The sequence below is a fragment of the Lutra lutra genome, chromosome 7 (assembly GCF_902655055.1).
Source record: "Lutra lutra chromosome 7, mLutLut1.2, whole genome shotgun sequence".
Taxonomy (NCBI): Eukaryota; Metazoa; Chordata; class Mammalia; order Carnivora; family Mustelidae; genus Lutra; species Lutra lutra.
In genome coordinates, this window is record NC_062284.1 from 118,868,807 (window position 1) to 118,893,784 (window position 24,978).

A 24,978-nucleotide genomic window follows, 5' to 3' on the forward strand; every position below is an offset into this window, starting at 1 on the left:
GCGATCCTTATCTGAAAAGTGAAATCTTATGCCTGTCATACAAGTTCCACAAGCCTGGCCCCATCCACTGCCAGGCTTCTTCCCATCCTTCGCACACAAGGCTTCATGCCAGCCTAGGTGATATCTCCATATCCCCCAACACGTCTTCTACCTAAAGTGCCCACCTTGACCTATCAAAAAGTACCACTTTCTGAAGCTTCATCTAGTTACTTAATGCAGAAGAGATCTCTTTCCTCTGAAAGACACCCACATTATTAGTACCACCCTGGATGCATTAATTGCTACAGTGTAAAAAATTCCCCTGAACACACACACACACCACCTACCTACCCGCTCACTAGATACTGATCAAACTCTCAATGGATCACATCTAGCTACCAACATGCCAGGCTGAGGGACATCTGCAAGCCCACAGGCCCAGCACGGTTAACAGAAAGAGGTACTGAATGTGTATTTGAAATGGCAAAAAGATGAGTAATAGAGTGAACAATTTAGCCCATCTCCCACCCATCTCCCCTCTGGTAACCACTAGTTTGGTCTCTACAGTAAAGAATCTGTTTCTTGGTTTGCTTCCCCTCCACCTTTCTTTGCTCATTTCTTGAATTCCATATATGAGTGAAATCATATGGTATTTGTCTCTTATTAGCATAATATTCTCTAGCTCCATCCAAGTCATTGAGGCATACACTCATGATAAGCGCCCGGTGTTATCTAGAAGTGCTGAATTTGGGGCACCTGTGTGGCTCAGTTGTTAGGTGTCTGCCTTTGGTTCGGGTCATGATCCCTGGGTCCCACTTTGGGCTCCCTGCTCAGCTGGAGGCCTGCTTCTCCCTCTCCCACTCCTTGTGTTCCTTCTCTAGCTGTGTGTTTCTGTCAAATAAATAAATAAAACATTTTAAAAACAACCAAAAAAGTGCTGAATCCTAATATTGTACACCTGAAGCTAATGTTTAATCAAATTCCAGTTAACATAAATGTAAAAAGATGTGAGGACAGAGTGGAGACAATGTGCACACAGATTTAGCAGATGGCCATTAGAAGAGAAACCAACCCTGCTGACACCTTTATCTCAAACTTGGCCTCCAAAAGTGTGGAAAAAAAATATTTATACACACACAACAATAAGCAGTAAGGGACAAGAGAAACATCCAGAAGATGGAGGCTGTGGGTGGGATTAAACAGACTGGATGAGCAGAAGCCAGAGGATTAGGTCCTCAAGACCTCTGTCAGCTGTCCAGATGTTGACCAGTAAGTGGAAATTGGATGCCCAGGATACCGAAATGTTTTAAGAGAGCACTGAAACTAACTGGTTAAAGATTCAACTCTTGATTTTGGCTCAAGTCATAATCTCAGAGTCATGAGATTGAGCCCCATGTCAGGCTCCACACTGAGCATGGAGCCTGCTTAAGATTCTCACCCACCACTCCATGTATGAGCGAGCACTCTCTCTCAAGGAAAAAAAAAGGGGAGGGGGGAGAAAGCACTGAAGCTTTAAGTGCTGTACCCCAGCAAAGCCTGGCACAGAATGGATGCTCAGTGAACATCTGATCAATGAGCCAAGAGGCAAGACACACACAGGTGGAGAAAAGGCAGCACCATGGCTCTCACTGGCAGCCCACAGCTGTCAGAGCAGGCTCAGCAAGGGCCAAAAGGGCTGCTATGGCAGATACTAAAACCTGTATGGGCTGAAAAACCAGTGGCAATGCAATGGGTAGGAAGACAGAGCATTCTAAAGCGAAGGGAAAGGGGAGTCAGTGGAAGGCCTGGCACAGCCGCGCTAAAGGAGGTCAGCAGGGAAGAGGGAAGACTTGGCAGGTACCTAAGGAAATAGTGTGGTAAGTTTCTGAGCTGTGTGTTTTCCTCACAACCTCAGCCAGCAGTGCTGACCCCAATGCAGAAAGACAAGAGGGCTACGCCAACCAGAATACAAGTTCCTTGTGGGCAGGGATCATGCCTGCCTTATCCACCACCCATAACTGAAGCCTAGAATGTGAAATACTCTAGACTATCCGGGTTCCAATCCTAGCTCTACCACCACCAGGCCACTGTCAGGTCTCTAAAACAGGAATATTACTATGTAATTCCTAATTAAGAAGATTAAATAAATTAGAATTAAAAAAGCACTTGGTGAACATAGCAGAAGGCATAAACTTGTTGAATCACTGTTGAACAGAAACTAATGTAACATTGTGTCAATTATACTAAAAAAAAAAAAAAATCAAAAACCAAAAAAAGACCAAAAACCAGTTAGTCAGCATATATAGTAAGCATCATGAGTGTATCTGGTATTATTTATAATGGGTTTTCTTTGGGGCCCTGAACCTGGTGCAGGACTCCCAAATAGAACCTCCTCATCTCAAGCGATAGGTATACTCATGACTAGTAGTCCAAGTGTACAAAGGGTCTAGAGGCCCTAGGTCAGGACTTTTTCCCAATCAGAGATAATGCTCCATCAGACATGCTCCCATGAGTATGAAAAGGGGCATGCTCTGTGTCCTTGGTCTACTTGTAGCAGAATCCAAGAAAGTGAGGGTGGGGATAGGATCTCTAATCATCTCTTGTGCATAAAGGAAGTCATCTGCTGACTTTGGTACTGATAACATTATTTTGACAAAGTACATGAGGCACACCAACTAACCGTAGTATTTTGGAGCCACAGTTCCTGGCAACCAAGTCTAGCCAGTGACATCTACCAATATTTTCTTATGTGACCCAATTTGATTTTCACTGCAGAAAAAGAAAAAAAATCAGACAGATGAAAAAAAAAAAAAGACTGTTTCAGAGCCAAAGGAACAGACATTAGAGAAGTACTGCACAGCGATGCTGAAAATCAGAGCAGGGTACCATGTCTCATGCTACCTCAAAAAGCTACGGTGGTTTTATAGTTAAGTATTTGTCTCGTTTTCCCCTAAAGTGGCAGCACCAACATTTCTACTTCTCCCCGATTACCCTGCAATGCCTGTCAGTTGCTAGGCAACTGTAACTTGCCAAGGCTTTCTGCCCACCCACAATGCACAGCTTTCCTAATTGTGCTCACTGGGTTTGCCAATTAGTCCTTGGAATTATCTTTTAACCAAAGTTACTTCTTCAAGTTTGTCTTCTTGCCCGCTTGGTCCTGTGGTAAAATTCAAACACTGTGTTTGTCATCATGTCGCAGAATTTCAAGAACAACAAACTGCCCATCAAATACAGGATTATTTCATGGTAGGATCAAAACTATAAATAGCCTGAAATAAAAGCAACCAAACAAAAGAGAAAATTGGTAGCCAACATAACATCTTAAGTTCAAGTGTAAGTGCTAGTTTTAAGTTTCTTTGAATAATATATTTCTGGCTGAATGAACTCGTCTTGATTTCATAGAATAATTGTGACCAATTTGTCAATCACATATTGAGCCTAGAAAAGGCTCTAACTATACAAATCTTTAGGTCATGTATCCTTTATTGTATGAATAAAACAAAGGCTTTTTAAGCTGCTTTCTTGAGTCTTGTAAGGTCTTTTGAACATGAGCTTAATACCTCATTAACAGCCACGAAAATCAGGCAGTTCATGTTCAATACATCATACAGAGAGGTAGGTAACTTCCGCACGTGTTTTCCATCATCATGCTCACAACACTCCATAAAGAAGATAAAACCAGATTATAAAGGATATTCCCCAAATTTATGTGGCAAGGCTGTAAGGGGCAACTGCAAACTAGAATATGATCTTTGGACTCCATCCCAGTGTTATTTCCTCCACAGGACATTGATGAGGTAAGATCACCCAGCCTCTGAGGTACCTGGGTTTGATGAGTCATAGGATTAAAAGCTCTTAAACCCAAGCAACTAGTAGTAGTGGTCTGAGGAAGAGGAGCAGGATGGCTGGGGAATGGGAAGACAAACTTTTTCCATCTACCCTTTTCCTATTCTGTGCATGTATTACCTACTGGAACATTTTGTAAGGATCTCTTTCAAGTATGTATAAGTCATTAATGATATGCTGTGCAGAGTCAGATGTTGAGGATCTAAAGAGTAAAACCTGGCATCTGTTCTCAAGCAGTTCCTATTGTACGGAGACAAAGGAACACAGAAATAATTAAGAAGGAACATGTAGAAAAAGACTAAGCAAAAAGTGCTACAAAAACACAATAGGGAAAACAAGGAATTCAGTCTGCTGAGCTAGAAAAATTTTCAAAGGGGAACACTTGAAATAGACCTTCAGGAGAAGTATAATCATTCTGGACAGTACAAAAAGAAAACGGAGAATCTGAGAAATAGTGAGCAAATGAATGGTAACTGCATTATAGGGAATATCATTCACTCATTCAAAAATTTCTGGGCCGCTACAGACCAGGCGCTATGCCAGCACGGTAACTGCTGGTCTGAAAACAAAACATTAAACAAAAGTTTCCAACAGGATGAATATTTTAGCAGGAAAAGTGTAGGAATTACAAGCTCATTTCTCTTAAAGTAGAATACTTCTAAAGCATACAGTTCAATAAGTAGAGACTTCATTAAAAATGGTTTCGGTGCAGAAATTAGATTCTCGGTGATATGGCAACTATATAGTAAAACCTAACCCAGGGTCTATGCAAAGGCTTTCAGTCAGAACCCCAATCTCACATATAATGACAGAGAGAATATTAAAACTTCGTTTTTTTTTGTTTTTTTTTAAGGAGAACCCTCCTACACTGTTGGTAGGAATGCAAGCTGGTGCAACCACTCTGGAAAACAGCATGGAGGTTCTTCAAAAGTTGAAAATAGAGCAAATTGCACTACTGGGTATTTACCCTAAAGATACAAATGTAGTGATCCAAAGGGGCATGTGCACCTCAATGTTTATAGCAGCAATGTCCACAATAGCCAAACTATAGAAAGAACCTAGATGTCCATCAGCAGATGAATGGATAAAGAACATGTGGTATATATGTACCATGGAATACTATGCAGCCATCAAAAGAAATGAAATCTTGCCATTTGCGACAACATGGATGGAACTAGAGGGTATTAGGCTTAGTGAAATAAGTCAATCAGAGAAAGACAATTTCATATGATCTCTCTGATAAGAGGAAGTTGAGAGGCAATGTGGGGGTTTGGGGGTAGGAAAAAAGAATAAATGAAACAAGATGGGACTGGGAGGGAGACAAACTATAAGAGACTCTTTTTTTTTTTTTTAAGATGTTATTTATTTATTTGTCAGAGAGAGAGAGGGAGAGAGAGTAAGCACAGGCAGACAGAATGGCAGGCAGAGGCAGAGGGAGAAGCAGGCTTCCTGACGAGCAAGGAGCCCGATGTGGGACTCGATCCCAGGACGCTGGGATCATGACCTGAGCCGAAGGCAGCTGCTTAACCAACTGAGCCACCCAGGCGTCCCACCATAAGAGACTCTTAATCTCACAAAACAAACTGAGGGTTGCCGGGAGGAGGCGGGTAGGGAGAGGGTGGTGGGGTTATGGACATTGGGGAAGGTAAGTGCTATGGTGAATGCTGTGAAGTGTGCAAACCTAGTGATTCACAGACCTGTAACACTGGGGCTAATAATACATTATATGTTAATAAAAAAATTAAAATTTAAAAAAAACCTGGTTTTATAAAATTTTGTATTTTTATTATTTTTTTAAGATTTATTTACTTGTCAGAGAGAGAAAAAGAGCAGCAGACAGAGGGAGAAGCAGGTTCCCCACTGAGCAGGGATTCCACCCGATGCAGGACTTGATCCCAGGACTCTGGGATCATGACCTGAGCTGAAAGCAGATGCTTAACAGACTGAACCAGCTGGGTGTCCCAAAACTTTGTGATTCATGTATATTTAGAAGGATAAGTGGAAAATGAGAACTGTAGTAAAGCTAGTGTTTTTATAAGATTTCAGTCCCTGATCTGAAATATCAATGGGGTAAACAAAGTCCCCATGAGCACAAAGTCAATGTCCTCTACTTACAACGGGCAGAGAAATGACACATAATAAGATTGTATGTATACACTGGAAGCATCAAGTGAAGGACACTTCTAAGGTGATAAGGGTCTTCCCTCTCCCCACTCCCAAAATAGGAAATTAGATCTTTTGGGATTCTACTTGTCTTTCACAAGATTTACTTTAAACAGCTCTACATATGCTGGTCAGTGTGGTTCTCCAAAGCAATCACACTGCAGAGTTACTCTTTCACTCCAATAAAGCAGCCTCCTCCTTTGCCTCAAGATAATTATAGAATTTCTTTTCTCAAATAGCCTTCGGATGCTGAGGTTCAGTCTTTTGAATATGTTCAAGTGTAATTTTGCCTAACTATGAAAAATAAATCTCAATTTTGAGAACCAGTAAGAAATTATTTTCAACTCAAAGTTGGGGAATAGGACAGAAGGATCTAAGTGTAATAAATACCAATGAATCCTACAGAAGGCAGAATTGGAAGATGGCCCCCAAGATTCCTGCCCTTGCTCCCGATGTACCCATCTGGTATAAACCTCTCCCTCTGAGCATGAGCAAAATTGTGAACATGATGGGATTTCATTCCGTGATCAGGTTACTAATAAACTGAGTTTATCAAAAAGTTTGGGATGACCATGGGGGAGCCCCATTTATCAGGTTGCAGCCTGAAAAGAGGAAGCGGGGGTCCTTCCTGAGAACAGATTCTCCTACAGGCTTCAAAGAAGCAAACAGTTTTGGGGTGCCTGGGTGGTGCAGTGAATTGAGCATCCCACTTAGTTTCAGGTCAGGCTGTGATCTCAGGGTTGTGAGACTGAGCCCCATGTCAGACTCTGGGCTCAGAGCAAAGTCTGCTTGAGTTTCTCTCTCCCTCAGCCCCTTCCCCCTGCGCACTCATTCTCTAAAATACATAAATCCTAAAAAAAAAAAAAAAAAAAAAAAAAAAAAAAAAGGAAGCAAACAGCTTTGTTGTGACCTGTCCCCTGCGAAGAGCAATGGCACAGGAACCAGAGGAAGTACTGTGGAGTCAAGAATGGCCCCTGGACTGTCACCAAGAGCACAGGACCCTCAGAGTTCTGCCAACAACCTGTAGGACTGGCAGAGGACCCCAGGCCTTAGAGGAGATATACATAGCCTGGCTCACACCCTGATCCTGTGCGGAGGACTGTGTCCAGACTCCTGACCCACAGAAAATGCAGGATAATAAATCTGCAATTTTATTGAAGCTTAGTTTGTCGGTAACTTATTACACATCAACAGAAAACAAAAAACTAACCCATGGCCAAAAACTGAACAGTGCCTATTTAGGAAACAATGCTGGGGGCGCCTGGGTGGCTCAGTCTGAGTGGTTTCGGCTCAGGTCATGGTCTCAGGGTTGTGGGATCAAGCCCTGCACTGAGCACGTCTGCTTCCCCTCTCTCTCTGCTCCTCCCCCTGCTGTGCACTCTCCATAAATGAACCTTCAAAAAATTTATCAAAAAAAGTTAAAAAAAAACAATGCTTGTTAATGTGCCTTAGATTCACATCAAAGGAAATTCTCGAGTGACAAAAAGATTTGAGCAATGGCAGTTTTTTTGGTAAAAGTACTTAGTTTCAAAAGGTGACCACCATGAAGGGCAATACATTTATTTATTTATTTTTTAAAAAGATTTTATTTATTTATTCGACAGAGAGAGAGATCACAAGTAGGCAGAGAGGCAGGCAGAGAGAGAGAGGAGGAAGCAGGCTCCCCGCTGAGCAGAGAGCCCGATGTGGGGCTCGATCCCAGGACTCTGAGATCATGATCTGAGCCGAAGGCAGCAGCTTAATCCACTGAGCCACCCAGGCGCCCCAGGGCAATACATTTTTGATGTATGAATCTCAATTATTAAGAAAACTTCTCATCATGTCAGAGTCAAAATTTGTACTGCTTATCATCCATCTTGCTTATCACTATTATTTTTTTCTGGTGAACTTGTTTTAATTTTGTTGTACTTAAGGAGTTATTAATCAAATATGATTATTAACATGGACTGGTAATATACAAAGTAGAAAAGGGACAAAAACTTAAATTTATGTAGCTTTTGATATTTTTGTCTTTTGCTAAAATCCAATTCTTAAGACATAATCTGTCTGCCACTTTGTTGATGGTTATATTTGCTAGACATTATCACTTCATTTGGACGAGAATCTGTGGTTGTCGGTATAACTATGTCTCACTCTCTCAAGCAGGAAAATGTATTAAATGAAAGGACAGCAGCATTCATAAATCAGTTATTCATAAAGTTCTGAATGATGACGGATACTATACAACAGGGCAGAATCTAGTGGATATTTAGAAATATATGTTTTGTTTTTTTGCTTTCACCGTGATGGGGCATTGGGTATGTGAGGCCAGGTTATTAAATACCCTATAAAACGTGGGACAACTCACAGAACAAAACTATTTTGACCAAAATGCCAACGGTGCCCTGTTGAGAAACCCATTATTTGAGTATAAGCTACAACATTAAAACCATGTCTTATTCCAGAAAGCCTAATGGAACATCTGTAACAAGATATATTTTTTAAAAGTACTCAATTGTTCTAATCGATGCAAATTGTAAAATACATCGACCCAGGACTGCCTTCCACAGACCCAGGACTAAAAGCTTTAGGAAACACAGGAGACATGAAGGCAATGGCAACCCTGCCTTGAAAGCACATAAAGGACAGTCTGCCCTACCTTCGTACTCCAACACCACCACTTTGTTTCTTCTCAAACACAACAAGCACAAGCATGTGTATCCCCACCTCTGCTTCTCTGCTCAGAATGTCTTCCCCCAGCTATCCATCCCAAGGCTCACTTCCTCCTTAAATGTCTCCATGTCAGTGAGGCCTTCCCTGACCATCCTATTTAATGAGCAGCCTCCGTCCTCAACCCAAGCACTCACCACTCAACAGCACAGGGCTAGAGGGTGCGGAGGGTTCTTAGGCCCCTGTAACCTCCCTATTCTTCAGTTCCCCTCCTCGTAGAGAGGATTAACAGCTACACGCAGAACACTGAGGACTACGTGTGGGGTGTGTGTCTGTGTGTATGAAGCATGCCTAGAACAGTGTCTGGATCTGTAGTAAGCATTAAACATTGGCTCTGAACCTAAAAAGAACCTGAACCAAATTCAAAATTAAGCTTCTACTTAACTCATTTAATGGCAAAAAAACACTTAGCTCATTTGGTGGTAAAAGCTGACCTAAACAGACATGAGGCTACTTGTAATGCCTACCACAGTGCAGCCTGTACCGTGTTGTCTTTCTAAACTCTAAGTACTGAACTACATCTAGTCAGAAGGATTCTGAGTAAAAGACAACGCACCTGAATTATTCTACTTTGTTTTTCTCTATAGCACTTATTACCTGATACATACACATTTACTTTTTGGGTAACTCCCACCACAATAAAGTCAAGGATTATTTTATATAATTGTACCCCCAGCACCTGGAAGAGTGCCTGGTACACAGTAGATGCTCAGCATAGGCTGAGTGAAAGGTTAAGTTCTGTGATGTCCAAATAGAACGTGTAACACTTCTCTTAGGTAGAAGGAAGATTATTTCTGAAGGATGGTGACCAGTTGTTCTTCAACTCAGGGTCTAATTCGTTTGTTTGGCAACGGAACACTGGTAAGTGTGAAAAGCCCACTTGTTATGTAGTTCCTGAGGTTTCTCAATTCCCAAGACATCAACGTTTTGCTACCCTCGCCCCTAAAAATGCCACAAAGGCTCGGGGTGTCAATAATTAGTTCTAAAGAAAACTCCAAAACATACCAACTGCACACCAAACTTCTGAGTACAAAACAATTCCATGTGACACTCTCACCATAAGTCAATTTGCACTCAAAGTGACCATTCTGCCACTACAACAGTTCCATTTCCCAATTTCCATACGGATGACAATGACCACTCCCATCTCCCACCACACCCCAAACGTAGGAAGCGCACGTGAAGCATCTTCCACATTCGGTTCTGCACAAAGTCTAGGCGGCACTTTGACGATCACAGCCTCAATGCTGGACCCACCAGCTTCCTTGTTAACAAATCGTTACTGACTGCCCCTACATGTCAGGTGTGGGGGGAGGCAAGTCACACTGCCAGGGAAAGAAACGTGACCAAGCAGGAGGCCCAGAACATTATGGAAGGCGCCAGGCTAAGGAAGCAAGGAGAGTCTCCATCATGTTGAGACCTGAAAGACAGTTCAGGCTTTGCTAGGTGAAAATCTATGTATGTAGAATACTCAAAATTGTTACAATTGCAATTAAATAACTGCAGTTAAACTACAAGTTGTTTATAAAACCGCTTTTGTTCTAACATAAATGCCTGGAGAGCAAGGACTGCACTTTCGCTTATCCTTCTATCCCTGTGCCTGGAGTTGGCAGATTTGCCCACAGTGTGCAGATACTTGGTGGGTAATGGAGAGAGTCCTCAGCTCTGTAGTCCTATTCCTTGCCTGTGGAAGGGACACAACCCCCTCACAGGCTCCTGTGCTGGCTAAATGAAACAACGCAGGGAAAGTGCTAGAACTTTCCACATGACAGCTGCTCAATGAAGGTTAAGTCTCTCTCTTGCCCCGTTCTTATCCCCACAGAGCAGAAGTAACTTTTTTTTTAAGATTTTGCTTATTTATTTGATTTTTTTTTTTAAAGATTTTATTTATTTGACAGACAGAGATCACAAGCAGGCAGGGAGACAGGAGGAAGCAGGCTCCCCGCTGAGCAGAGAGCCTGATGTGGGACTCGATCCCAGGACTCCGAGATCATGACCTGAGCCGAAGGCAGCGGCTTAACCCACTGAGCCACCCAGGCGCCCTTATTTGATTTTTTTTAAAAGATTTTACTTATTTATTTGACAGAGCGATCACAAGTAGGCAGAGAGGCAGGCAGAGAGAGAGAGAGAGAGAGGGAAGCAGGCTCCCTGCTGAGCAGAGAGCTCGATGTGGGCCTCAATGCCAAAATGCTGAGATCATGACCCGAGCAGAAAGCAGAGCTTTAACCTACTAAGCCACTCAGGCGCCCCAGAAATAACTTTTTAAAAGTCTCCTACCCAGGGACTGACATTTCACTGAAGATTCTCCAAGGTGATTAGAAGTCTCAGGCCTGGGTGGGCTCAGTGGGTTAAAGCCTCTTCAGTTAATAAACTTGGCGAAGTTTATTAATTCACAAATGTTAAGGGGTTGAACTAAAATTTGGATTTGGGTCTGTGTAACTCCAAACCCACGCTCTTCCCACCATCCTGATTGCCCTTCCTCAAGAGAGATTTTGGGGTATGTGCTCTACAGACAGTACCCACCCCTCATTCACACAGCCCATACCCACCTGCTCTTCCCCATGAACGCTCTCCTTTGCTATCTAAGTGGCCATAATTTCTCCGTGCTTCCCAGCTGGCCTACAAGCAGCTACTCATTTCCCATGATCCACTCGCCATCCAACAGCCTGGATTATCTTTAAAAGACACATATCAGATGTCCTTGCACTGTTCAACTCTCAAATGACTTCCATAGCACTTAGAATAAAACTCTTATTCTGGCCTTCAATGCCCTGTATGCTCTGGCAGGGCCTCCACATGGCTGCACTGGGCTGTTCCAATGTTTCACACACTCCACAACTGAGGGCCTGACCCCACCTTTACGTCAACTCAGCCCAAATGTTACTTCCTGAAGCAGACCCCTGTTCCCTCCAGACATACTCTAACATCACCCCATTTTGTTGTTTCTAGCCCTCATCTGCTATTTCATGCTCACTCATTTGTATACAGTCTGCCTCTCCCACCTTGCTCGAGCTAAAATGAAAGCTATTAGAGGACAGGTTCTCTGTTGCTCTTGTTCCCCACAGTATGAGCAGTGCCTGACACGGGGCGGGTCTTGCTGGGCACATAGCTCATGCTCTCAAACATTCAGTGAAAATACAGCGTCTTGAGCTCCATATGGCTTTACTAGTGTCCTGAGTGTTTAACAATAACTGTGTCCCATTTAATTCTTGCTGCTCACAACTCAGACTTCTTGAAGGAAGAAATGGAGGCCATACTGTGTCACCCTGTGTTCTCTCTGCCTGACATACCACTGGCATTCAAGAAATACACTCTGAATATTATGGCTACTTAAGAGGATGACTTGGTGCCAGACCTGCATGAGCTGATCACTGGTTACTGGGACAGAGTAAAGCAAGTAAACACTGGCACACAAACTGAACAGGGAAGTTGCTTCAAAGGCCCTTCAAAGCAAGGGTACTATTGTTATAAGCAGCACCACACATCCTTTAACGGCTGTACATTTTGAAGATTAGAGACAGTGCGTGCAATTGAGTGCGTGAGCGGCGGAAGGGCAGAGGAAGAGAGAGACTCCAGCAGACTCCCCGCAGACGGAGAAGTTCTACTCGGGGCTCAATCTCCTGACCGTGATGTCATGACCTGAGCCAAAAATCAAGAGTCAGACGCTCAACTGAGTGAGCCACCCAGATGCCCCTGCTGTAAATTTTAAACTGGGCCTTTGAGGAAACAGAATTTGGACTCTTTGAGAGAGGAGGGGCAGCATGTGTTAGGCAGGTGTGTTTTATAACATGATGTGGGAGCACAGAAGAGACGGCCCTCCCTGGGACACAGTGTTTCAAAGGAACAACAGATACGTGTGTACAAGGGGTTGATAAAATGCTCTCAATCCAGTGGCCAAGAAGGTCATACACAGTGGTTGTACTAGACTGTCACTAGTAACTTTAGCGCCTATATTACGATTTTACGTCCACTTCTAGTTCTTTCACTATACTTTATCGCAGCAAACTTACACTGTGGACTTCTTACAGCCTGGGGGGCACGTCACTGAGTGTGGCCCCTCACTCACCCTTACAGCTGCTGTGCACATAAGGGATCTGAAGTTCGGATCCAGATCCCTTCATAAACTTCTCTGCAAGAAGAGACAAGACAATGATGTAGGAGCTACAGGCTCCAGTGGTGGAACCTTCATCAGTGCTCTAAGGATGTGGACGAGAGAGAAGTTGGCAGGAGGCTGGCAGAGTCCCCAAGAGAGGAAACCAGACCTGAGACAATTCTTGGGAGGTGGGCAGCAACTGGAAAGGCAGAGAGTAAAGACAGAGGGATCAGGAGAGGGCTGCTGGCAGGGTGATTACTGGGGCACAGGAAGTTGCTTCTGGTAGTTCAAGTTGGAGAACACAGGATAAGAAAGGAGGAAATGGTATGGTTAGGGTCACAACGCCAAGGAGATCTCTAGACACTAGTACACAGGAAGTGGGGGGAACCTGAACATGGGACAGTGAGAAAAATTCATGATTCTGAAAGGTGAATGGGCGTCAACAACTAGGAAAGGAAAAGTGGCCTGAGAAGTGGACCATTTGAGTGATGGGATGGCAGATAGGCAATCACTTCACAAGTCCAGGCAGTACCTGACTCGGTAATTTCATTTATCAGAAAAGTAACGTCTGAGACACTTTAAGGATGAACAGGCTTTGATTATCCTCCAAAGCATCCACATGGCCCAACTCAAGCACAGAATTGCTCCCTTCCTATTTTAATTACTTCTGTATCTGGCTTCTAACATCAAACATAAGATTTAGGTAGTGCCTTTAAGAAGCTTATTTTTTATTATTTTTAAAAAGATACTATTTGTCAGCAACTGCACGCACGCACATGCACACAAGGATGGGGAGAGGCAGGCAGAGGGAGAAGCAAGCTCCCGGCCGAGCAAGGAGCCCAATATAAGACTTGAGCCCAGGACTCTGGGATCATGACGCGTGAGCTGAAGGCAGGCACTTAAATGACAGAGCCACCCAGGTGTCCTGATGCTTATGTTTTTATCCCGAGTGCCCCGCATTCACAAGAGGAAGGACTGCAGTAAATGCTGCAGAATGCTCAAAGGAAGGAATAGCAAGAGGATGGCTGGGCTGTAAGCCTGAGGATAAAAGAGGGGGCAGGTGCCACCAGGGCCAAGACAGATGTTAGGAAGGAAATATCCTTCTACATAAGAGCTCAGTTTGGGGCGCAGTGGGTTCAAGCCTCTGCCTTTAGCTCAGGTCATGATCCCAGGGTCCTGGGATCGAGCCCCGCATCGGGCTCTCTGCTCAGCAGGGAGCCTGCTTCCTCCTCTCTCTCTGCCTGCAGAGCCTACTTGTGATCTCTGTCAAGTAAATAAATAAAATCTTAAAAAAAAAAAGAGCTCAGTTTGGGATGTTCTGACTTGGAGAGAAGGTAGCAAACCAAGAAACAAAATGGAGTTCCTGGTAGATGTCTCTTTTGTTTTTGGATCTACAGCTTTCCTTATTGTAGAAGGGCTGAGAATGGGCTCTAAGTATTTTCTAAATTATTACTTCAGTTAGGTCAGACATACTTCAATACTGGGATGCTATGTGGGTTTGTTTTTTTTCATAACACAAAGTAAAGTGATGCAGTTTCTTTTAACTTGTCTTCACAGAAAATAGGTATACACAGAAAATAGCTGTTAAGAGTGGCATTAGAAAGCCGAAGTGAAGAGCACCAGCTGTGACATCAAATTCCTTGGGTTCAAATCCTGCTTCCATAAGTTACTACTGTTTGCCTATGGGCAGCCTACTTAACCATTCTCCAAGTCCTTATGGAACAGCTGTGAAAACTAAATGAACACAAAAGCACTTAGAACAGTGTTTGGTATATTGAAATTGCCAAGTAATTGTTTTAATTTTTTGTATACTTTGGTAAGTTGATAGTTTTCAGCCTAGGTATTCCAGAATGAAATTAGAAGCCACAAATCCATGACAAACTTCAAATTCTTAACAAATTAACTTCTGAGTCAGAATTTAGTAATGAATAAGCAGTTATTCACAGAATACAAAACAGCAGATACGAAGTGAATAGACAGTGGACACTTTCTGGACTTAAGAACACAGGGTGCCCTGGCTTGAGAAAATCCATTCTGAAGCTACTTGAATCTTTTTTCTCTCATCTAGCTGCAGCTTCACTCAGATGTTCCCTGAAAACCCCATGTACTTTTCCAGCTCCGTGGCCTCTGCACCCCCTTCCTCTGCTCAGAGTCCCTTTCAGTCCATCTGGTTTACTCTCTGGCGTACTTCCAGCCCTACTTGCGATACCACTGCCTTAACTTTAGCAGGTCTCTGACCCACCCCGACCCCACCCCCAACCAGATAATACATTTCTGCTTTCATCAGATCTGACACAGGAAAGCAACTAACGGACAGGTACCCATCTCTTCCTGCAGCCTCTGCATGGCATGGGGTCATTTCCTGTTCTGGATTCCCAGAGCTGAACAAATGTTGTCGTTATACTCAACTACAAAAACTCTGTCTTTAAAAAACAAACAAACAAACAAACAAAACTCTGTCTTTAGACAAGGATTACTCAGTTTTAATCTCAACCTCATTTTATGCCCTTAAAATAGGATCAATAAACACCCAACTTTAGTGAAGTACGTCCATCTTTTAACTCCACCCTGAGGAAAACAATCCCCAAATAAACAGTAAATTCAACTTTTCCAGTGACGTATAAAGAGACTCACCGCTACATTTCTCTAGGCAACAGTTTTCTCAGCAGGATAACATGATGCTAGATAAGACCACTTTTACCAAATAACTGATATATTTCTCCACATGGCTTCTCCTACATTGGTTAAAATCCTATCTGATTTTTCTCAAAGTTGGAAGTATAGCCTTCAAGTTCAATCCAGCCTTCATGCAAAGTAGCATGATTGCAGGAAGAACCTTGACTCATACAAAAAAAATGAATATATAAGGGGTAGAGCCCTAAAACATGACCCACACTGTCAGAGAATTCTGTCAGACCAGATTGAGAAAAATACCTAATTCAAGGTATTCAACACAAAGCAAAAGAATGGTCATGTAAATAAACAAACACAAAACATTTAGCCCATGGGGTGAATGATGGCCTATTACTCAACTATTCCCAGTGGTAGCATTTCAGAATTGCAAGCAGGTAGATAATTCACCTAGTTTTACTGACTCATCATCAGGGTATGCAGGAAGTGACCATCACACACAGCATCAGGATGGGGAAGATGCAATTCAAAAGCCAGGCTTTTAATACTGCAACTTAGTAACATGGTTTCTGTTTTACTCAATAACTTGGCTTAACAGACAATTACTGAACAGGTGAGCTGACACTGAAATGTAGTCTCTGAAAATCCAGTTCCTTTGGATTACATTCAAGGGTCCATAATATACCCCAATTTATGCACTTATTGGTTAGCTCTGTAGAAGGCTGGGTAGCATATTGATAATTTCTCATCACTAAGTCAGAATATTTAAATAATTTAGCTTTAAGTGTGTTAAAATAAAATTGGGAGAGGGACTAACAACAATCTCATACTTACCAAGGCAACTAGGGATTGAATTTGCCCAAGGTCAGGCCACATACATTTTAGAGGTCTCTGTTCTCCCTGGCACTACCTATCTGTCTCAGGCAATGCCTTCTCTACCCAGGAAATATCTAATTCAGGTATTCACATCCAAGAAACCTCCTTCAGAAGCCAAAGTTTCTCGGGTGCCTGGGTGGCTCAGTTGGTTAAGCAACTGCCTTTGGCTCAGGTCATGATCCTGGAGTCCCAGGATCGAGTCCCACATCAGGCTCTGGGCTCCCAGCTCCATGGGGAGTTTGCTTCTCCCTCTGACCTTCTCTCCATCTCATGGTCTCTCTCACTCTCTCTCAAATAAATAAATGAAATCTTTAAAAAAAAAAAAAAAAGAAGAAGAAGAAGAAGCCAAAGTTTCTCTTTAAAAGACACACGGCAGGAGCCTGGGTGGCTCAGTGGGTTAAGCTGCTGCCTTTGGCTCAGGTCATGATCTCAGGGTCCTGGGATCGAGTCCAGCACTGGACAGCAGGGAGCCTGCTTCCCTCTCTCTCTCTGCCTGCCTCTCTGTCTACTTGTGATCTCTGTCAAATAAATAAATAAAATTAAAAAAATAAAAACAAAAGACACACGGCAAAGAAATGTGTACCAACTCCCCTGGCCATCCTTCAGTCTTGATGGTGAAGCCCCAACTAGCATAATCCCAGCTATCATGGCCTCCAGTCCGTTATGTCAGATGCATGGAGCCTTGAGCATCTCATTTAACTCTCACGACAACCCCAAAAGACCGCCATCACTTTTCCCAAAGAATAGGAAATAGACTTAGATTAAGTCCATTTTGCAAGTTCACAGAGCTAGTAAATGACAGAGCACCTTAAATCTTCAGTACTCAAATGTATGTTTTTCCATTACACTTTCTAGTGTAATGGAAAAAACTTCTGTGCTTCAAAAAGTTTGCAGAAGCCCACTCTTGCATCTGATGTATACCCCTAACACTGTTCATGTCACACAGTTCCTTATCCTGAGCAGGTGAAAAGTGTAACCACTAATTTCCATAAGCTAAGGAAGGAACTTGGTTTTGTTTCTTTTCTTTTCTTTTTTTTTTTTTTTTTAAAGATTTTATTTATTTATTTGAGGGAGAATGAGTGAGAGAGAGCATGAGAGAGGAGAAGGTCAGAGGGAGAAGCAGGCTCCCCAAGGAGCTGGGAGCCCGATGAGGGACTCGATCCTGGAAGTCCGGGATCATGACCTGAGTCGAAGGCAGTTGCTCAACCAACTGAGCCACCCAGGCACCCTTGGTTTTGTTTCTAACTGGCTTTTTTAAGAGTTTCTTTGTATTTTTAAACTTTTGTTTCAAAGTTTTTTCATTAAAGAAATTACTCTGTCATACCTTAATTATTACTAATGACATCAATTGTGTTACTAAATCATTAAGAGATGCCTAATGGCATTTGGTCAGACTAGGAGTCAGTTCTCTTTTTCTAAGAGCATAGCAATATACCTTGCTATAGACATAAGAATGCTTAGTAGGTAAGGCATTTCTTATAGGCAGTAATGAAAATTCTGAAATCGTAGTGTTCGTTGCACAATTCTTGAGAGTATACAACTAAATCAATATTTTGAATCAATAGATTCAAAAGAGGTGAAACTTAAAATATGTTAATTATTTAATAAAGATGTTTAAAAAATACTTGAGATAGTATATTATTATTAATTACCTAAGAGAAAGTAATTAAGGAATACTAGTTTTACCGTATCATTTTTGTTCTATATTTACCCTGAATGTTAACTTGCCTCATTCCTACTATTGAATATTAAGTAACAACAGTAAATACAGACTTTATACAAACCTTATAAATATCAAGACTCATAAAATCAGGCAATGATTACAGGCACTAGAAAGGGGTAAGTCACAAGCCTCTTAAATAAGGCTCAGAAGACACACACACTTGAAAACTAGATCACAATTTACAAAACCACTTTTTGGAAACCCATTTGGTATTCAGAACAAGAGTTACAAACACATTTTAAAAGTTCTTCCCATCAAGACTATAAGGATTACTTACCTTGTGACAAGGAACCAAGCAATTTGACTGAAGTCTGGAGAGGGTCTCATATATGTTTTAATATGTGGCATAGCATTGCTGCGGCCAGATGTGTCAGCTGACCATTTGCTAGTGACAGGAAAGACCCATTACTAGTAAGAAAATATAAATCTGTCAAAATCCTAGTATTAGGAAACTTCATGGAAAGCAAAATCCTGCCATCTAAATAGTACGTACACAGTTCTGTGACGGGACCTCTGGTATTTTATTAAACTCTGTTTAGAGAGCAGGGCAATAAAGCACTGTAGCCTTTTGGTATTTAGCCTCCCCCCCCCACTTTTTTTTTTTTTTTTTTTGCCAATGAGACATGTATATACTCATGTCTATTACTTCTGTTGTGCTTTCAACTGCACGTTTGCAGATCTTGTCTCCTACATGGACTATGAGCTCCTTAAGAGGAGGAATCAGGCTCCCACAGTGTATTACCAAGTATGGGCTCAGGAAAAGTTTGTTCAAAGTAAGTACAAAATGGGAAAAATGCCAACAGGATGAACATTAAAACAATGTTGAAAAGCAGGAGGATGGGGTGCCTGGGTGGCTCAGTGGGTTAAGCACCTGCCTTCAGCTCAGGTCATGATCTCAGGGTCCTGGGATCAAGCCCTGCATCAGGAATCCCTGCTCAGCAGGGAGCCTGCTTCTCCCTCTCCCTTTGCTGCTCTCCCTGTTTGTGTTCTCTATGTCAAGTAAATAAAAATCTTTAAAAAAGGGGGGGGGATAATTCAGAAACACTTCAGTCCAAGGCTGACATTTACTTGCCAGTACTGCAGGACTGAGTTCTATAGGAAAAAATGACCTACATCATGAGGCAACCATCCTTGCTTGCAAAGGGAAGAGGCTGAGACCAAAGTTAGGATTAGGTAGACCATCCCCTCGATCATTAAAGTCACTTGAATGACCTGTGAAAGGAGCTCAATATAAAGAAATATTCTCTGTAGAGAATAATCTCCCAACGGGCCCTCAAAGACACACTGAATTAGCTTGCAAGCTACTGAGATGCAACCCACCTTTGTTTCCAGCCATCAAATGTAATAAATGCCTGGAGCCAGCAGGGAAGTGCGATGGCCTAGAACATGCAGTACGCATAGTGGAACAAGAGGAGGGCAAATGACAACCCTTTCCCCTGTTCATTCAACCATTTACTGAACCCTTAAAACAAACCAAGTCTGAGCCCATGTCCTGGAGAAAGAGTGCTGTGGAGTCGGCCCTCAGCAAGCCTGCAGTCACGCAGGGTGTTCATGTGCTGACAGAAGAACCATAATCTGGAAATAGGAGCTAAATGCGGCTGAATCACTATGCCGTACACCTGAAACTAATGCACTCCTGTGTGTCAATTATACTCAAATAACATTTTTTTAAAATGCTGCTTACATATATTCTAAGTTATCCATCATCATCTTTATTTTTTTTATTTGAGTGCCAATATTTAAATACAAACCTCACAGATCAGTTCATTCTTTGGTATTAAAAACCTATTTCAAATAATGTTCAAAACCTTGTTTTAAGTTATTTCCATCACTAACATATGTCGATGAAAAAATACAGCTGTATTATGTAAGGTTCTTTTTTAAAAGAACAGACTGACATAAATAACATTCTTATTCCTAAGAAGCAATAGCAGCATTCTAAACCAATTACTTACTGAAAATAGGAATGGAGCCAATTCTGTTTTTCAGCTGTCTGGATGCTATAGGGAAGAGAGCCCCCAGCTTTTAAAAGAAGAAAACAAGTATTATAGAAAATAATTTTAGGATCCTTCATTAAGAATCTACAGTAAACACTGAAAAAACAATACCACTTCCTATTTTGTCTTATGAAATGGTTCTTTGAAAGGAAAGGTCTACACTTGTATTAGGTATGTTCCGTTATGGGGTTTCCTTACTTAGGGATACATGTTAAATGGTACATGTTTACAATCTGAAAAGAGGCACTATTTAATCACTCAGGGGTGGTAATTTACATATCAATAACAGCACAGATTCGAAGGTTTTTTTAAAATTGCATTAAGAACTCTGGCCTAGGGGCGCCTGGGTGGCTCAGTGGGTTAGAGCCTCTGCCTTTGGCTCGGGTCATGGTCCCGGAGTCCTGGGATCGAGCCCCGCATCAGGCTCTCTGCTTGGCGAGGAGCCTGCTTCCTTCTTCTCTCTCTGCCTACTTGTGATCTCTGTCAAATAAATAAATAAAATCTTAAAAAAAAAAAAAAAGGGGGGGGCGCCTGGGTGGCTCAGTGGGTTAAAGCCTCTGCTTTCGGCTCAGGTCATGATCCCAGGGTCCTGGGATCGAGCCCTGCATCGGGCTCTCTGCTCAGCAGAGAGCCTGCTTCTTCCTCTCTCTCTGCCTGCCTCTCTGCCTACTTGTGATCTCTGTCTGTCAAATAATAAAATCTTTAAAAAAAGAAAAAAAAAAGAACTCTGGCCTATCATACAGTTCTCATGCAGGTGGTCTGGGAGCATCTCCAATTTTTGCCCAAGAGGCAGGACACCTGGAAGGCACCACTAAGATGAAAATTCAGTCCTCCTGCTTCCTTTACCTCTTATTTCTGATATTTCCAAACAGAGTTTGTATTAGCTAAACATCTTACAAACGGAATAGTCATCACTTAATTTAACTTAAAATGTACAGGGGCAACTGGGTGGTAGTTGGTTAAGCGTCTGACTTGGTTTTGGCTCTAGTCATGATCTCAGGGTCATGAGACTAGGGCCTGTGTTGGGCTCCATGCTCAACAGGGAGTGTGCCTGAGATTCTTGCTCTCTCTCTCCCCTTCTCTCTCCTCCTCCTGCTCTTGTTGTCTCTCTCAAATATATAAATCTTAAAAAAAAAAAGTCTGGTAAACAGTTGTTTTTTTTGTTTTGTTTTTTTTTTTAAAAGATTTTTTATTTATTTATTTGACAGAGAGAGATCACAAGCAGACGGAGAGGCAGGCAGAGAGAGAGAGGGAAGCAGGCTTCTTGCTGAGCAGAGAGCCCGATGTGGGACTCGATCCCAGGACCCTGAGATCACGACCTGAGCCGAAGGCAGCGGCTTAACCCACTGAGCCACCCAGGCGCCCCTAAACAGTTGTTTTTAAAAAGCAATTCTAAATGCCATATTCCTGCATAGAAAGTAGAGAGACAGTTCCAAGTGGAAACACAATTAGTAGCCAGTTTTTGTTCATCTTTGAAAGGAGGAAAGTTCTATTGCAGATTCACCAGTGATTTTCTAAACACATGTTGGAACTTCTTCATAAATAATCTATATCCAAAAAGGGCTTTAAATTTCTGAATCATCATAAGGTATGTCGTATCCTCTACTGCAAATAACTTAAAAACGTATTCAGAGCCAGTTATGAAATAGTTTTATGGAAAATACCTTGTTTTTCCCCATTAAAAAGCACATTTTGAATGAATCTGGTCTAACAGAAGCGGAGAAAGGAGAAGACAAAAACCAACTAAACATCACCATGTCTCAAGCCTCAGCGAAATAATTTTGGCTTTGCCATTAGAGCAATACGTTATAAGGGCTGATACGTTATACTCCACGCCTTAACCAAGTTATTTCTGGCAGGGTCACCTCTGGTTTGACAAGCAATAAATGGACCAAATTAGTCTAACTCAAAGCATTCTGCTTCCAGCCACGAGCAAATGCCAATCAGATTTCCTTTTTCCAGAGACAAACCCTGCTTGGGTTTTTGGTTATTGCCTCCTGAATGTGCTATCTGGAGGGCTGCTGGATTCCAAATATAAGTTCAGTGTCCAGCACTGTATAAGGAAAATAGCAAACAAAGTTGAAAGTTGCCTACAAAATCATCCTAGGCATTTATAGATGAAGTGCTTTAGAAAGCTCAAGTATCGGCTAGGCAACACCAAGATTAAGCAGAAGTTTTGGACCTTAAATATATCTGTGATTCAAATCTGGAAGAAGCACACAGAGCCACAGACACAAGCAAGGAGGATATGGAGAGAGAGATCAGAGAAAGGCATGTTAGAATTATCTGTTAAGGCAGGACGCAACAGGGAAGGTGGTTTTATTCGGACATCTTGTCTAGACAACCGACCCACTTTTGGCAGAGGGACCACCTTAACTTGTGGAAATCAGAACAAGTCCTCACAGTTTTACTGTGAGGATTCAGTAACATACTAAAATTGCCCAAAAGCATGGAACCATCTTTGGAACTAGTACTACTCAATATTACCTATTTCCATGATTGTTAGCCAGTTAAGGGAAAATATGCTCCAAATTTGTAACCAGTTCTTTTCTCAAGGAAAATGGCATTTTTATTACTTGTTTGAAAAAGTTTACCAGGGCATTTATGAAAGATATACCAAAAAATGCAACTGAGACAGTCTCCCACAGTTACCTGGATATCCTTCTAAGCTGGTTCGCACATTTTCCACAGAAGGATAGATCTAAAAATAAATGAAAAAAATTTCAAAAAAAGGAAAAATACAAAATAACACTCAAATTGTACCATGTTAAAGAAACTTTCTTAAAAGGAATGTTTTTAAGATGAAAATCTCAATTAGAAAGATTTCATTTAGGGAACGCCTGGGTGGCTCAGTCAGTTAGGCATCTGCTTTCGGCTCAGGTCAAGATCCCAGGGTCCTGGGATCAAGTCCCACAACGAGCTTCCTGCTCAGCAGGGAGCCGCCTCCTCCCTCTGCCTGCTGCTCCCCAAATTGTGTACTCTGACAAATAAAATCTTTAAGACATTTAAAAACTTAGAAAATGTAGTTTAAATTTTAAGAATTTCCGGGGCGCCTGGGTGGCTCAGTGGGTTAAAGCCTCTGCCTTCGGCTCAGGTCATGATCCCAGGGTCCTGGGATCAAGCCCGCATTGGGCTCTCTGCTTGGTGGGGGAGCCTGCTTCCTCCAATCTCTCTCTCTGCCAGCTTGTGATTTCTGTCTGTCAAATGAATAAATAAAATCTTAAAAAAAAAAAAATTAAGAATTTCATCTTATGAAAAATGTAACTTCTAGTAACTAGAGGAAGCAGATATATTCAATGAAAAACTTCAATTTGAGTTTTCTCCCTCAAAAATGCCAAATTAACACTGAGTTCGATGCAACAATTTTTTTTTTTTGCAAAATTAATTATTAATTCAAAGTCTCTAATAATGTTCTGAGCGAATGTTTTACCAGATATTTTTTTCTTTGGCTGAGACCCGAAGGAAGGAATGTAAAAATCCCAGACTAGTGTGTGGCTGAAATAGAGCTCCACCCTCCCAGCAGAGGGCACCACCCTCCCAGCACCAGAGGATACAAGGGTCACATGATCACACACGATGGTGCTAACGCAGGGCTGTTTCCATGCAAGAATCACGGACTAAAACCTCTATGAGAGGGAGGATGGATTCTCATGCTTCTCCAGGACTAGAGAATAAACGTGATCATGTGAAGCAGGAAGGGCACTCACCAGATGAAGACGAACGGCACTTCTTCCTGGGGTCCGACTTTCCTTCCCCAGCGTCACCAGGCTTTCTTTAAACTCGGAACACAACCATTTTGAGTCATCAGCTCCCATAGACCCAATGCTTGAGAACTGCCCTACTATGGGCCAGGACTCCCCTTTAGGAGAGGCATTCTCTTTCAGAAGCTGTGAACAGAAAAGCTTTAACAACTCAGAACCGGGTTTTCTGTCCTTGGAACCCCTAATCAACAAAAAAATGCTAAAAATATTACATATCAATTTCATACTCACTTTTTCTTCTTTGGAAAATGTTGCTTAAATACTAAAAATATTTAATGGGATAGGTGGACAGAAGTATTCTAAAATTCTTTGATTTGTATTAAAGCAAAACCAGGGGCGCCTGGGTGGCTCAGTGGGTTAAAGCCTCTGCCTTCAGCTCAGGTCCTGATCTCAGGGTCCTGGGATTGAGCCCCGCATCAGGCTCTCTGCTCAAGCAGGGAGCCTGCTTCCTCCTCCTTCTCTCTCTCTGCCTGCCTCTCTGTCTACTTGTGATCCCTGTCATATAAGTAAATAAATAAATAAAAATCTTTAAAAAAAAAAAAAAAAAAGCAAAACCAATTTTTTTAAAAGATCCCTTTTAGTACGAATGTCAGATAAACCACTGACCTGCCATATGGAATGAGATTTTGCCTTGAAATAATTGTTAATACCTAAAAAAAAAAAATTACAAACTATTGTATATTTTGACTCCTATCATTTGAAAGAGATTTCACACTTGTGCTCCATGTAGTGATGCTCTAAAAAAATTAAAGAGCGCTTTTATGTATATATACATAAGTATATATACATATATACATACACCCTAAGCACTGCAGGAGCCTGATCTAGATTCTACCTAGATTCTAGCTTCTAGATTCTACCTGCTTTCAGCTGTGGCCTCAATTCAAAAAAGGAAATTTTCATTAACCAAGAGTAATTCTTACATGACCAATACTTCACAGAAAAAGGTAAAGTTTTTAGGAGAGCCACTTGGGGAATTTATTAGTGCCATTAATGGGTCTCCTAAACAGAGATGAAGAAAACCATACTCTTGAACTTGCTTGTTTCAATTTGTTAAGACTTTTCTTTGTTCATTTTCATACCAGCAGCAAAGACTGCTTTTGTAATAACTCTTAAAGGCTCCGGTTTAATAAACAAAATACATCCTAGCACAGTTGTAGCCTTTACTCAATAGTATTTTTCTGTTCTTTGTTGAATTTGTATGTTAAAAAGCCTTCAGAT

General features: G+C 41.9%; 1 protein-coding gene across 1 annotated transcript in view; it reads right to left on the minus strand.

Annotated features, from left to right (window-relative positions):
* The window catches only part of TDP1 (tyrosyl-DNA phosphodiesterase 1), a 92,588-nt gene that overhangs the window by 42,122 nt on the left and 25,488 nt on the right, over nt 1-24,978 (minus strand). Inside the window, exons 11-14 of the mRNA XM_047737984.1 lie at nt 23,704-23,883; nt 22,649-22,697; nt 19,955-20,021; nt 18,277-18,384 (exon numbers count right to left, since the gene is read on the minus strand). Of these exons, the coding sequence (XP_047593940.1) occupies nt 18,277-18,384; nt 19,955-20,021; nt 22,649-22,697; nt 23,704-23,883 (404 nt within the window). The remainder of the gene's footprint in view (nt 1-18,276; nt 18,385-19,954; nt 20,022-22,648; nt 22,698-23,703; nt 23,884-24,978) is intronic.